Below are 16,105 nucleotides of genomic sequence, written 5' to 3'. Positions count from 1 at the left end.
AAATAGTTCTGCAATTTTTTAATTTATGTCGTATTATTTTTTGCCGTATTTTATCGTTTTATTCTGTTCTTTAAAAAAATATTGCGTAAATCTTAGCTCTATTTATTCCGTTCCTTACTAGGATGTTCGGTCTCATCCATACTCGAACTAGTTTTCAATACTTTATGGAATGATTACTTCTCTCCTCTTCCGTCAATGAAGGTTAGCTTTGGAAAAGTGAATTAGATATTGAGCAACCTGAAATTTCTTTGGTAGTAATTTACATGTGATAGTCAATTAAAGCCCTGTCTTGCTGTGGCTCAGTATTGCTATATTTTAGCGCGAGCCTCATGTTTTGGTTATTATATTTTTAAGGAAAGTTCTCAATGTTACCCCTAACAACGGTAGTGTAGAGGTAGCAATGCTGAAAGCTGTAATATAGATCACATACTTATAAGCTTTTATTTGTTCATTGGGTTGCTGCGCAATCTGCTCACACGTAATATCTCTATGCATTGGCGAATGATTATTATAATTACATGATTAAAAATAATTATTTCTTTCCCCCTCATCCGTTCGAATGATTTCATTTAATTTCAATAGTTTGATAGGCTAGTTAAATTTTTCCAGCATTTAAATGGTATATATTTTCGCTAGCATTTCAATGGTAGACACGCTCCAAGTTGAGTCAAGACATCCGTCTCCTGTAAGACATCCTATCAGCTTGCTGGAAAAACGAGCTGGAACTTGGAGACAATTTTCTGGTCTGTGCGTCCTCGCATGCCCTCGAGTCAGAACTGTCCAAGCGACGTGTTGGCCTAGGAACGAAGGACAGCGCAACGTTGTCGGTGTTGACAGGCGCTTGCGGCGATTTGAATTCCTCTTCTTAGAGGCTGTAGGCTGTATTTATTTGTATTAGTTTGTATTTATTTATATTAGTTTGTATTTATTTACATTAGTTTGTACTTATTTGCAGTAGTTTGCATTTATTTATATTAGTTGGCATTTATTTGCAGTAGTTTGTATTTATTTATATTAGTTTTTATTTATTTGTAATAGTTTGTATTTATTTATAGTAGTTTGTACTTATTTGTAGTAGTTTGTATTTATTTGTGGTTGTTTGTATTTACTTATAGTAGTTTGCATTTATTTTTAGTAGTTTGTATTTTTTTGCGGTAGATAATGCGGGCAGGACTCACCGCGAATTGTGATCAGATCCAGGCAGATAAATGAACTAGCAGGGAAGGTCTAATGCGACATAGCAAAAATGTTCATTCCATTCATTCATTCATTCACATTTCGTGTGTTATCTCCAAATGCAAGCAGTATCATTAATTGGTCTCTGTTGGGTCGTGGTACAAGTCTTGATGCTGTACAAGTGAAATATAGTGGATGCGAAGTGTTTTTATTAGTAGATATACAAATAATTACATGAATCATTTATAAAAAATTCTACATGATAATAATATATTGAAAATATGTCCTTTATTTACATTTTTATTTACATTGATTTTATATTTTTATGCCATTTGCCCATAATCAGGTAACAAATTTCCATTTAAAAAAAGGAACATTTTCCCCGTAGCTGTTTCCTCGCTAAGTATTGCAAGATAAATCGGAAACAAAATAAATTAGAAAAGCTCTTTGAAACTTCGGGTGTGTCGACTGTGTCGTTTTCATTCAAATCGGTTTCAAATTAAAATGAAAGAGACTGCGTGATTTTGTACCAGACTTCAGTGCGGTATGATAACGTTAGATATGCTTACAAAAGTTTCTTTTTTGAATGGCTTCTCTCCATTTTGTCTTTTTGAATTGCTGTATGATAGCGTTAGATGTGCTCACAAAAGTTTCTTTTTTGTATGGCTTCTCTCCATTTTGTCTTTTTGAATTTATGTGAAGGCCACCGTGTCGGCCATGACATAAGGTTCTTCGACGGCCATAACAGTCGTGCTCGCAGCGCGTTGCGATAACGCCTGTCGTGCTCGGGACTTCCTTCTCATCGTCGCGACTTGAACCACGCTTGGAAGCGCAGCTACTCATAACATGGTTTTCACTATTTCTAACCTGATTTTGTAGATGAACGAGTTCTTGCATTCATTTGTTCAGTTATATGCCAAAGCAGAAGTGCACGCTCAATTCTCATCATTTTGAAATCTTTTGGCTACATACTATAATAGATTATTATTTTCTCTGGTGATAAAATTATTTATCATCATAAACAGCGGATCGCGTGTATAAATAAAATTAGCCAAAAAACTCAGTCCTCATAGAACGACGTGTTTCCATATTAATAATTATGTTTTCATTGCATCTCTTAGTATTGAATTTCCCATCCTTTCAAGGAGGAAGCGTTAACATACTTTCATTATAGCTACAGCATGACAAGTGGATCATATATTATTAGAGTAATTGAGGATTAATTTTAATTATTGATCATTCTTTTTTGAGTCATTAAATAAGCAACCTATGGCGCGCACGCTCAAACACGATATTTTTATCTGGATGACGAATTTTCAATTTAGTCGGAAAATCTTAAGCTAGACACCATTATGTTAAAAGCCGAACGTTGTTCTCGTCTTTCTCCACACATTATACATTGCACTCATACCATATCATAAATTTGTGAACTTTTTTAACGCCTTATGCGCGAAAGAATCGTATCGCTCCTTGCTCCAGAACAATATTTTATTCCGTTCATTTCCAGCCCTCCCAATTTTCTGCAATGATTGATGGGGAGCTTCAGGGATTGCATTTTCTGTGCTTACAAGCTTCATCATTCAGCTGCTCGACTGCTCTCCTGTGGCTGTAAACAAATGCTGACAGCTCGCAAAACTCAGACCCAGGCTATTGTTATGAATGGAAACAATGTGTACACAGTGCTGCTGCTCCATAACATTCGTGGATGATATTGATGTTGAGGATGAGGTTCATGCGAACAAACAATGCCTGTAGTATATGACCCCCGACCACATGATTAGCTGATAAATTATTCTGTCCTCGTTTTTAGAGAAAAAATAATCAAAATGCCTCTACGCAGTTCACAAGCCACGACATCGTAGTAGCTAAAAATTTCATATGTGTGTAGAAATACTCTGTTTTAAATTTTTAAGTATTTATTTTACCTAATGCGCATCATATCTATCTCGGAAGATTCTTCTAATGTTTGGGTGTTGAAATTGAATGAAAAATATTCGTACGGTTGGATATTTCTGTTACTTTTTTCGCAAATAATATACAGCAGGTTGTTAATAAGAATGTTTAGCAGGTTGTTCCTCTCCTTACATTCTCAATGCATTACTCCAAGAAAATGCAGAGCACGGCTGTCCTAATTCCGTGGCTTGGTGCCTTCTCTTCTCGCGCGCTGGTTTCAATCAAGCTTTATTATAGCATTAGGTCGAGTGAACATTTTTTTCCAAGGTACGCGCCACTGATCCTGACGCGGCCGAAAACGGAACGGTGCTCTATGGCCTGCACAGCTCGGCTCCCGACTCCGTGCAATCCACCATTTCGGTCGGAAAATTGTCCGGAGAGTTGCGTCTTCTCCGAGACCTTCACCCAACGGGTGAGTACTGCAGCGTCTTATTGGAGACCTGCACCCAACGGTGAGTAAAGCAGCGTCTTATTGGAGACCTGCACCCAACGGGTGAGTAGCGCTGCGTCTTCTCCGAGACCTGCACCCAACGGGTGGGTATCGCTGCGTCTACTCCGAGACCTGCACCCAACGGGTGAGTACTGCAGCGTCTTATTGGAGACCTGCACCCAACGGGTGAGTAGCGCTGCGTCTAATCCGAGACCTGCACCCAACGGGTGAGTACTGCAGCGTCTTATTGGAGACCTGCACCCAACGGGTGAGTAGCGCTGCGTCTTCTCCGAGACCTGCACCCAACGGGTCAGTATCGCTGCGTCTTCTCCGAGACCTACTTCCAACGGGTGAGTATCGCTGCGTCTTCTTCGAGACCTGCACCAAACGGGTGGGTATCGCAGCGTCTTATTGGAGACCTGCACCCAACAGCTGAGTAGCGCTGCGTCTAATCCGAAACCTGCACCCGATGGGTGAGTAGCGCTGCGTCTAATCCGAAACCTACACCCATTTTTTCAACTTAATCTAAATAATAACAATGACATTGAAATAAAATTTTCAAGTACCCTAACTTGAGGTTGAGTTGTCAGCATTAGTATTGAATAAGTATTATATTAGAAATTTGCCTGAAAATGTGGCTCAAATTATATCAAATTGTGCATTCCACAAAATATCAAGAAGTAATCTGTACATCGGTTAGGCAAGAAAAAATTTTATTGATATTAAAGGAATGTAAAAATTCCTCTCATTGCACACTATTCGTTTACGTCGTCGTTAGCTTCCTAGTAACGACCCATATGCTTTATTACTTATTATTATTATTTCAGTCAATATTAATAATAATATTAAATTATTTCAATCAATTAAAAGCGTGGAGCGTCGATATTTTGTCATCAAAATTTTCGAGTTTCCATTACAATATTTTCAAATTATTTATCTGACCATCAATTTTGTCAATCGGTGACGCGAGATCTAATTTTAAATTCCTACATGGTACATGGTACAACTTGCAGTTTTTGTGATAATTTTTCATGTCTGACCTTACAAACTGACAGGGTCATCGAAGCTGGAGTTTTTAGTAACAGCTCGCAACGAAGGTCCCTCGGATCAGAGGAAAGGGGAGACTCTGGTGGACGTGGTCATCTTGGTCACGGCTGGAGAGACCCGAGCACCTTTCTTCACCGCCCCAGAATACACTTTCTCCGTCATGGAAGACGCGGAGCCAGGTGAACGTTACTGCTTCTATTGCTGCACCGAAAATAGAAATGCATTCATGCTATCGGTCGGGTCATGTTTAAATTTATTCACATTGTGTTGGCTGGAATTTTTGCTGCTGAATTGTTGATGCCATGCCTGAAATATTATTCGTCTGCTTTGTAGCTGAAAGCACAAACAAGGCAGGATTCTTTGTGTCTCTTGTTACTTTCCATATTTTTTATTTCTGGGGTATTACAAATGATCATAACTTCAAGTATGCCGTTTATAATGATAATCCTGCGCGGAAATCCAGGGAATGCTTAATCTTAGTGATATTATGGCAGCATGTGCGGCTCTGCTTTCGGATAAAGCTCACTGTTCAACATAAGCATTCTTCATTCATTATTTCTTTGTTAAAAATTAGTTTTGCTCATTCTGGACCTCCTCGAGCCGGGAATAGTGTTACCTGCCAACGAGAAATTCTCTAAGCAATCACCTTCGCAAGATTCATCGATTAAGCTACAGTCGTAATGAGATTTGAATAACAATTTAGTTTCAGTATTCAAGTCATAAATGAATACATGCGATGAAACTTGATTTTCCTCCGAAATGTTTGAATGTACTTTACCGCTTAAGTGCCTAACAATACAATTTAATTTGAAAAATTATTTTATTCTATCCATTTTCTATTCTCAACTTATGGTGAACATAGTATCGACCTTTCATTTTTATGGAGCTAATGGCCAATAGTTGTTCGTACTTCAAATCTTTAAACCAGTCTGGGGATTTATTCGATTCTTTTCCGTAAATATATATGACGTCTCCTTTCACAGAAATTTTGAAGAAGCCTGTTGAAAACAGTAATTATTGCAAATCGAATCCTGCTATGGATGTTGTTTGGGATAAAAAATTAAGTACTCGAGCCTAAATTCATTTGGTTGATCAAAGAATATTTACTGATATGAACTCCTTTTCTTCAAACGCAATAAGAACCGCCAATAGACACCAATTAAATTAAATTTCTGGTCATATTATTGACGATGCGGTAATACTAACAAATTTATCAAAGCGAGACAACTTTCTTTACCCAGGTACTCGTGTTGGCAATTTAGGGATACGTTGGCTCACTGCTGCAGAACATCCACTTTCAAACACGGAGAAGATTGTTTACTCAGTTCAATGGGGCTTGGAAAATGAGAGTCCGCCGCTAATGGTGACGACTGACGGCTCACTGCAACTCACTACAGTTCTGGACGCTGAGCGCAGAAGGGTTCTCAACGTGATAGTGACTGCCGCCGTTAGCTCTGCGTCGGACTACACTAGCATGACACGTGTCACTGTCATGGTGAGTTACACGCGGTTATTGCGTTGGTGGACTCGAGCAAACAAGCCTACGGAATTTGGTCCTAATATTTCAGTATCTATTTTTAGTAAACCCGGGCTGCCGAGCTTGTTTTCAGTGAGAATATTGTAATGCTGGCAAGCATTTTTAAAGCTCAAAAAATCACGTAAAATTGCGCATAAAATGATTTATTTTGTATTATTTACTAGCTAGTGCCTACTAGTGCATTAAAACTACTTTAAATCTTCATTTGTGAATTATTTTTTTTTTGAATTAATGGATCAATTATTCATATTCTTTGTGTTTGAGAAGAATAAGTTTTTGATGACGTCTGTTTGATTGCTAACCTGTTTTCACCATTGTTATGATATTTATAGTCCGTACTTTCTACGGTTGTGGGCCTATGAATCGCATTCATATGCGATCCAACGATAAAAAATATTTATCACTCCCATTTCAGAGACCGATCGAATATATATTATCGGAAACATGTTTTTGTATTACTCCACTCGTCAGGTTCTGGAGTGTTATTCCTGTAGCATCATAGGCGTAAACATTTTCCCTGATGACACTTTTTAGCGCATTTTCTTATTTATGGAAAAAAATGCACTATTGTGCGCGCCATGTCCGTCTGTCTGCCGTCTGTCCGTCCGTCCGTGACCTCGAGATTTCGTCAACGAGAAAATGCGCTCTCTGTCACTCACTGCAATGAGTAATGAGTTATATTTTTTAATATACTGTAGGTTGAAGACGTCAACGACGAGGTTCCAGCGTTTGACCGTGCCGAGTACCACGCCAGACTGCCAGAGAATACGCCTCCAGGCAGCAGCGTCCTCAGAGGTGAGCACAAGTCACTTATCAAACACCACAGGCTTCCTGCCTGATGTTGGTCGTCTGCGTGGCTCTGCCTTTGCCTTTGCTCTTGTTTTTTTGTACGTGGCTCTGCCTTTGATGATCGTGGCTTTCATCTCTACCCGTCAAGGATTGAGCTGCAAAGCCCTCTGCTAGCACTCGCCCTTGTATTTTGGTCGAAGTGATTGACGCTTTCGCTTCAGGAGTGCTCAGCTCAGGCACTATTTTGTTTCGATTTATGCATGTTTTTCTTATGTTAACCGGGGATGATTTATTTTGAGAGACGTTACGCACACGTTACGACGCTACATTATTTTTTGAAATTGCACTTATTATAACTGAAGAGTAATGAATTTTTGGGATGTGTCAAAATTTTTTCGCAATAAAAAAGGCATGTAATTGGACATGCCATCGATCAAATTATGAATAAATTGGATCGCAACATTGCAGGATAAAGAAGAAATTCCAAATTTGTCATTAAATTCACCGATAATTTTTTGAAAGTTCACGCCTTATTTGTCTTTACTCCTTTCTTTGCATAAATGGAAATTTTTAGTTTTCGTATGTGAGAGGGCAAAAGTTTCGCCTGCATTAAAATAATAACTCATTCAATCATCGAAACATATTTATTAAAGTCTAATATTTAACGTGCTTCTTAAGAAATTAATTGAATAATTTAAGACTATAAGATATTAATTTAAAAAATTAAGAAATTTAATTATTTATTAATCCAAAATTAATTCATTTTCTTTAGTCAGACATTGACTTCTTCTGCTTACCTCATTAACAACTTGAGTGCGTTTGGCAGTAAAGAACATATTTCTCTCAGAGATTCTGCAGGCGACTGTAAATTAGGTGCTCGTTCATATTATATTAACTAATTTCACACCTCTCTTCATTCACCAAATAAATAGGATTATAATAGCTGACTTAATAATAGCTTCAATAGAAAAGTTTTGTTGTTGCGGGTTTTAATCGCAAATTTATTCCATCTCATCAACCCATGCCAATCATCTAGTTGTAGCCCCCATTTCCCCTTCTGTCGATTATTTTCTAATCGAAGTCATAGTAAGGAAAATGCTGAGCTTACTTGAGTATTTTAAACACATGCTCGGTTGAAACACGCTTGTTCACTATTTCTTTCATAACTCTTGGCTAGGTTGAACTCATTACGAATGCCGTCTTGTTATATAATTATCGTTATAATAATTATCCAAAATTCCATTTTGATTTTATCTAAATTGAATAAGGCAGGGTTGTAAGTTTGAGGTTCACAAAGCTGCTTAGAAATATATTAAAAGGCAAAACTCTCCTCCGTTTCGTTCATCGTTCTCTGATGCATGTTCTTGTCATTCTTTCGCTATTTGAAGTGTGCACTTAACGGTGTTACTCGATTTGAATACTTCACTCTTGTTCAATTACTCTTGATTCCTGCAAATTATTATACACAAAATTACATACTGTGAAAATTCCTTTGACCTTCAGAACCGCAGTGATTTTCCAAAGAAAAATTGCGCCGAGGGAGAAGTGAGCTGAAAAAATATTGTTTCTGTCGTATGTACTCGGAATTAAATCCCGATGGAGATTCCGTTTACTCACGCTAATAACCACTCTGCAGTATTAGTCATTATAATTCAAGTTTTTACAATTGTTTTTACAATTACAGTTTTTACATTATACGGTTTTTCATACCGAAACGTGAATTGGGGTATTGAGGATTCATACACGAAGTGTCCTTCATAAAACTTTTAGGTAAAATCAAGACGCGATATTTGCGTCATAATTACGCTCGGGAGAAAAACTTGCAAATAGAAAATTGCGTGCTTCTTGAAAATTCTTTATAGACGCTTTCATTTTGTAATAACTGCAATTATAGTTGCAAATTTATGAAGGTATTGAAATTTTATGACCGTAAATTTGTGTTGTGCGGTACAGTGATAGGCAGAGACCGTGACCACGGAGCCAACAGCGACCTGCGATACCTGCTGCTGGAGGACGACGCGCTGCTGGAGGAGGAACCCCAGTTCACCGTGGACCCGTACTCGGGCTGGATTATACTCAACACCGAGCTAGACGCTGAAACTATCAGCACCCATCATTTGAAGGCATGATCTTAATGTTATTTTGTTATATTTTATAAGTTACAGTTTGGTTATTTATGTTGTAAGTCAAATCTCTATTTCAGCTTCGTTATCTTATCCAAGCTATCATCTAAAGCCTGCCCAGTTGAATGCGTGTACCTTTCTTATTTAATTCTCTTATCACAGTATTAGAAAAAAATTAAAAATTTATCTAAGAATCTGTCTACTTAATAAATTAGATAGCGGAGACAGCCAAAAACATTGAATATTATTGTAATGCCCATACATCTTATGCTTACTCATGTCAGATACTGAAGTTGTAGAGGCCGTTATTCCACTTGTATATTACTTTGCGATAAGGTCGATGTTATCTCATGACGCCTATCTCAGCAGACTAAAAGACACGTGAATTTAGCACATTAACACAAATGTAATTTACTCCTTTTTAGTCTATGTAAGCTCATATTCATTGATTATTTTGGAACTTTCTTTTGATCTTCAACTTTTAGATGAAGAAAAAAGTCATGANCACATAAATAACTCCTTTTTAGTCTATGTAAGCTCATATTCATTGATTATTTTGGAACTTTCTTCTAATCTTCAACTTTTAGATGAAGAAAAAAGTCATGAGGCTCGGGTCGCATGACTTTAAAAGTTGTTATTTAGTAACGTCTTAGTTTTTCTAATTAAGGTTAAATTAATTTTACTGTTCGTTGATTTTGTCTCACAGGTTTTCATTGAATAAGATATATTTTGCTATAACAACCTTGATTTATAGTGCTTCTTAATTCTCTTTCAATGGTGCAGTGAAGAGGATTATTACCAAGGAGATATGTCTTGAAGGCCACTTATATTCATCTTGTCGGAAAGAAGATCGAGTTAATTTTCTTATTGGTAGCAGCCGTGCTTACAACCAATTTTATCGATCACGTGCATCATAGTGCGAAATTCTGCTGGAATTACTATGATTCCGAAGCTATTGTAATTTATATTGAATTTCATGTTTAAATTGATTATCAGTAAATGAATTTAATCGGCTTGCAATTTAACCTATTTCAAAAAAGTCCACCATCGAGAAATAGGACGAGAATATAAATTAACTCAACTCTCTGGCTTCAAACTCCAACTTCGTTTTTGTTTTGCACAAGATTAATTAGTGAATTTCACTACGGTCAATTTTCGGCTTGTTGATCTAGGAATTTGGCTAATACGTGCGCACATTTTTCCCGAGAAAAATATCTTTCAAGATTCCAACTCATGAAGTAATCGGCATTCCGTGCTTCATCTTGCTAACTTTACCGAATAATTTCTTTAATTTTTCTTCACCAAGAATTAGCGCAAGTCATAATTTTTCTCTTAAATTCGCCATTCCGTGAATTCTTCGAGCCAACTTGAATAAGTTTCCAGCGAGGTTTGAGGCAACCGAGAGTTTTGCATAGGAAGTTTTTAATATGAGGAGAAACTCTGAGTCTTAATCTCAGGTTGAGGTGTGGGATAACGGGATAACAATTTCAGGTCGAGGTGTGTGATAACGGGATAACAATTTCAGGTCGAGGGGTGTGATAACGGGATAACAATTTCAGGTCGAGGTGAGTGATAACGGGATAACAATTTCAGGTCGAGGTGTGTGATAACGAGATAACAATTTCAGGTCGAGGTGTGTGATAACGGGATAACAATTTCAGGTCGATGTGTGTGATAACGGGATAACAATTACAGGTCGAGGTGAGTGATAACGGGATAACAATTTCAGGTCGAGGTGTGGGATAACGGGATAACAATTTCAGGTCGAGGTGTTGAATAACGGGATAACAATTTCAGGTCGAGGTATGGGATAACGGGATAACAAATTCAGGTCGAGGTGTGGGATTACGGTATAACAATTTTAGGTCAAGGTGTGGAATAACGGGATAACAATTTCAGGTCGAGGTTTGGGATAACGGGCGAACACCGTTGAGCGCAGTGACGACTGTGGTGGTGACGGTCGTTGACTGCAACGACAACCCGCCGGTGTTTAACAATTCCAGGTTAAGGTGTGGGATAACGGGACAACAATTTCAGGTCGAAGTGTGGGATAACGGGCGAACACCGTTGAGCGCAGTGACGACTGTGGTGGTGACGGTCGTTGACTGCAACGACAACCCGCCGGTGTTCTCGCCATCGGTCGCTGATGTTATCAACGGTAATCGCATGCATGCAATTATTTGCGTAGTTTTTAGTTATGCTATAATTAGCAAATACTTCTCTTCGCTCCTGTATTTGGTTTCGGCAGGGCAAATATCAATTATTATTATATAATTTCTTTATAGTGACCAAAATGCTTAATAAAGTTAAATGCTTATGTTTCGATGTTGATAAAAACAAATATATAAACAAACATGCGGAGAAAAAGAATTTACCTGCAAAGCTGCAGGTAAATTCAGCAAATGATTAGACTCATCTGAGGCGATTTTTTAGTATCGTTGAGGCTCAACCTAGGATCGCAAAAATTGCTGGCCGGAAATTGGTCTGGAGATCTTGATCGCATTTGTGCTCTACAAGCAATCCAATTGTATAGGTTCTGTTCCATGTTTGCTGCGCCGGAGGATTATTGAAGGGAAGCACAATCTAGAAAATTTGACAAAGGTTTTTGTTGTACGTGCCTTGAACATAAACAAAATTTATGATTAGTAAGATTTACGAATTAAGACTGTTTATTGATTGATTAGTATTCGAATACGTGTTGGGTCTTGGACTCTTGTCTACAAGTTATACAGCATGAAATATAGAAAACTCATTTGAAGCAGCGAAAAGCTTTAAAACATTCTAATTAGGTTTATCATCAGACCCTAGAAAAATGCTGCTTTTTAACTATTATTAACTTTATGAATGTCACTCGCCAAATGCAGGAGGAAATCATCCATTGTTAGTCATCTGTTCGAATTTTCTCGTCACTCTTCCGAATGCTGACGTCTAGTTAATTTGAACAAATTTTTTTTGTCAGCCTTTGGTGAAAAATGTTTCTTCACCTGGATAAAAGGAACCATAAGTTCCATCACAGCATAGGTGCCCACAAGTAACATCACAACATAAGTGCCTATAAGGTGATGTCACTTATAAGGTGATGTCACTGTCATAGTTGATGTCACTTGTGGGCTCCAAAATTTTGGAGCCCACAAGTGACATCACAACTCACAATTTTGAGACAAATAAGCATATAGTTCAGTTTCCCTAATGCTAACTTTATCGATTTTAAAATCCGTCAAATTTCTACCCCCAAGAAACATTGTACATATTTCTGATATACATATATAAGTGGAAATTTTTTGAAGGCATCAGGATGTATAATGATATCGTTTCTGATTGTGCACTTATTCCCACCAGAGATCAGGCTGGGATGTGCTTCTGACACCATAAGTGTTCAGTACATTTATTTGAAAAACACCCTCCCATTCTACATAACTGTACACCCTGCATGGTATGCACAGCTGGACTGCGCTTAAAGTGCTTCGTCTGTGTCATGTTCCCAGTGAGCGAAGACGTCCTGGTCGGCTCTGTCGTAAGCGACGTCTCAGTGACGGATGCGGACACGGACTCCTCTTACCGCCAGTTCTTCATCGTAGGAGGCAACGAGAGGCAGGATTTCGTCATTTCCGCGTCCGGCCAACTGATGGTCCAAAAACAACTCGACAGGGAAAAACAAGACAATTATGCTCTGGAAATTGCGGTCTCTGACGGACTTTTCTCGTCTCTGGCGAAAATACAGGTTGTCGTCACTGATGTTAACGGTGAGGCATGGTGACTTGACTGCAAGTAGTGCGTTGGTAGCCATTCCTTATGGTAGTTTATATGAATGATTGAAACATTGAGTCATTATCGGAATGTGTGCTTTATTTATTCGCTTAAAAATGCTGATATAAATTTGTAGGCAAAGAATTTTATTAGTAGAGTTTCAATTAACTTCATTGTAATCCAGTTGAACTGCGTCCTTTTGAAGTTCATTTCTTTCCGATGAGTTTGCTAAGTTGAACACCAAATATTTTTGCACAATAATTAATTACTGAATTGTCATTGTGCTACAAATGTGTTTCTGAAGTCGGTTATTGTAATTAATTTTTTTCTACTCACGTCTCTATTGTCGTCGTCTTTGATTCTGTCGAAGCTTGTTAAATTTGGCAGCAAGTCTATATATTATTTCACAATTTGTGTTAGTCTTTGTCAGAGATACCTTTAAAGTAACACATCACAGCACGAATTTAAATTGTATGCATATTTTTTGATGCAGTGCTTGATTTTCTTGCATTTTTTTGACAACGAACTTCCTTAAATATACAAGAAACATGTTTTAGTTTTATTCGTCGTCAATGTTGAAGAAGTAGATAAACATATCTCGCTTGGAAACCTTGCTTTATCCTTTAGGATATCGAAACTTTTTCTTTAATCACACGTCACGCACGATAACGATAAACATGTCACACATCGACACATGTTAACGATAACATGTCACACATGTTATCTATAAACATGTCACACATGTTACCGTTGGACATGCCACACATGTTACCGTTGAACATGTCACACATGTTACCGTTGAACATGTCACACATGTTATCGATAAACATGTCACACATGTTATCGATAAACATGTCACACATGTTATCGATAAACATGTCACACATGTTAACGATGAACATGTCCCACATATTACCGATAAACATGTCACATATGTTACCGTTGAACATGCCACACATGTTAACGATAAACATGTCACATGTTAACTATAAAAATGTCACACATATTAACGATAAACATGTCACATGTTAACGATAAACATGTCACGCGTCCCGCTACATAACATAATTTATCGTGTCCCCTGTTAAACATTGCACCACGTGGTCTACAGACAACCCGCCCTTGTGTCGCACGCCGTACTACGAGCACGTCGTGTCAGAGGGCGCCTCCCCCGGCACCCTTCTGATGCGCGTGGATGCGCACGACGCAGACCTAAACGCCAAGCTCAGCTACCACATCTCCGGCACCGGCGCTAACAGGTTCTCCGTCGATCCCGGCTCCGGTAATTTGTCCATCCTCAAGCGCCTCGACAGGGAAAAGCACCGCGAATACTTGATCAAGGTAATTATTGGACGTACTTTTTATCATATAGTTCGCGATAAAGTTGATTATTGGACTCACTTTTTTACAACACTTCTCTTTAACTTCACTTCTTGTTGTTTGTTTGTTTGTCTGCTACAAATCTTATTATCAAAATTTAACACAATTCTACTTATCCTAAGGATCTGAAATTTTGCACATTAGTGTAAAATTGGAGAAATGCATGAATCAAATGACAAAAAAAATAATTTTAAATATATATATTTTTTCAATATTAAAAGAACTGAAAAAATAATTTTGTCATCTACAAATCTTATAATTGATATTTGACACACTTTTACCTGTCCGATTGATCCGAAATTTTGCACACTTGTGTGAAGTTGGAGGCAACGCATGAATCAATTGACAGAATAAATACCTAATTTTGAAAAAAAATTATATATTAAAAAATGAAAAATAATTTTTTTTAATATTTGAAATTGAAATAAGAAAATCATTGTACATCTGTAACGTTGGAAACACTGGATTCTTTAGAAGTGTTGTCTTTAAAAAGTAATTTTTAAGCGTATATTATTATCATACTATTGGCGATAAAGTTGATTATTGGACGTACTTTTTTATCATACTATTCGCGATAAAGTTTATTATTATTGGACGTACTTTTTTATCATACTATTCGCGATAAAGTTTATTATTATTGGACGTACTTTTTTATCATACTATTCGCAATAAAGTTGATTATTGGACGTACTTTTTTATCATACTATTCGTGATAAAGGTAATTATTGGCCTTACTTTTTTATCATACTGTTCGTGATAGAGGTAATTATTGGACTTACTTTTTTATCTTACTGTTCACGATAAAGACAATTATTGGACTTACTTTTTTATCATACTGTTCACGATAAAAATAATTATTGGGCTCACTTTTTTTATCATACTGTTCACGATAAAGATAATTATTGGACTTACTTTTTTATAATACTGTTCATGATAAAGGTAATTAATAGACTTACTTTTTTGTTATAATTCTCTTTAGCATAGGGAGGAGCGACGCTGAATTCATATACATCTCAATCGAAAAATGAGGTTTTCTAGCTCGCATATTTTCATCATCGACGTCAACGTTCATTAATTCGCATTTCCTTTTATTGCGAATAAAGGAAAAAAATCAGTCAGAACTTCGATCTATTCCTTTTAGCTATTTGGCAATGCTTACGTTAAGCATGTTTACGTGTATTTATAAGCGACCTTAATTGTAGAGCTACTCACTACTGTGAAATCTTATTACACTTCCATTTTGGTTTTATGTGGCTTGACTTCTGTTAATAGAGCTTTAGTCCTGTTATCAGAACTTTCGATCAGCCGATGAAAAGCCAACTCCTTTCAAGTTATCTTACATAAAATTTACCTGTTTAAAACATTTGGTATTATGGTCCAATTTTTATTTCTAATTTGTTACTGTTCTCAAAATATTCCTGACGTAAAATATAGCTGTGCATAATACTGTTTCATGCGGTTCAACGTGGTCTTCAGATTTGATCGTCAGTTTCGTCATCACAATATGAATAAAACAAAAAATGATCGTTATCAACTCGAGCAAACACCATGTCTTTGAAGCGCTTAATTTACGACGGACACAAAAGAAGGTGTGCTGAACTATAAAACTGCATGTTGCTCAGTAACGTAAAAAAATTCCGTCCAATATCCCAGCTTCTTCTCTGCAAAATCAACCAACACTATAACAGGAGAAAGATCCGAATGGGCCGTTTCATAATGAAGGAAAGATACTTATTTGTTTGAGGGTTCTGTGTCGATATTAAAGCGTTCACAATAATTCGGTCTCCAGATGCGTCTGTTCTGATCTAACAAAGGATGAAATCTAATTTAACTGCACAGCCATAAACCTTTTCCGCAATAATTCTTCAGAATCATTTTATATACAAACGTTTCACAAATTTCCTCGCGTTAATGTCGCTCCGA

The 16,105-nt window shown here is 37.2% G+C and overlaps 1 protein-coding gene across 1 annotated transcript in view; it reads left to right on the top strand.

The window, feature by feature from the left end:
• LOC108676219 (fat-like cadherin-related tumor suppressor homolog) overlaps positions 1-16,105 on the top strand; it is a gene marked incomplete at its 5' end in the record, with an annotated part of 106,901 nt that overhangs the window by 18,388 nt on the left and 72,408 nt on the right. The window contains 9 exons of the mRNA XM_047883212.1: positions 3,397-3,541; positions 3,754-3,909; positions 4,615-4,785; positions 5,893-6,101; positions 6,842-6,938; positions 8,886-9,055; positions 10,955-11,213; positions 12,541-12,798; positions 13,914-14,143. Of these exons, the coding sequence (XP_047739168.1) occupies positions 3,397-3,541; positions 3,754-3,909; positions 4,615-4,785; positions 5,893-6,101; positions 6,842-6,938; positions 8,886-9,055; positions 10,955-11,213; positions 12,541-12,798; positions 13,914-14,143 (1,695 nt within the window). The remainder of the gene's footprint in view (positions 1-3,396; positions 3,542-3,753; positions 3,910-4,614; positions 4,786-5,892; positions 6,102-6,841; positions 6,939-8,885; positions 9,056-10,954; positions 11,214-12,540; positions 12,799-13,913; positions 14,144-16,105) is intronic.

Source organism: Hyalella azteca, unplaced genomic scaffold (genome assembly GCF_000764305.2).
Source record: "Hyalella azteca isolate HAZT.00-mixed unplaced genomic scaffold, Hazt_2.0.2 contig12280, whole genome shotgun sequence".
In the NCBI taxonomy this organism is placed as follows: Eukaryota; Metazoa; Arthropoda; class Malacostraca; order Amphipoda; family Hyalellidae; genus Hyalella; species Hyalella azteca.
The sequence above is the reverse complement of the archived record's forward strand: the minus strand, read 5'-3'. Positions and strand labels throughout refer to the sequence as shown.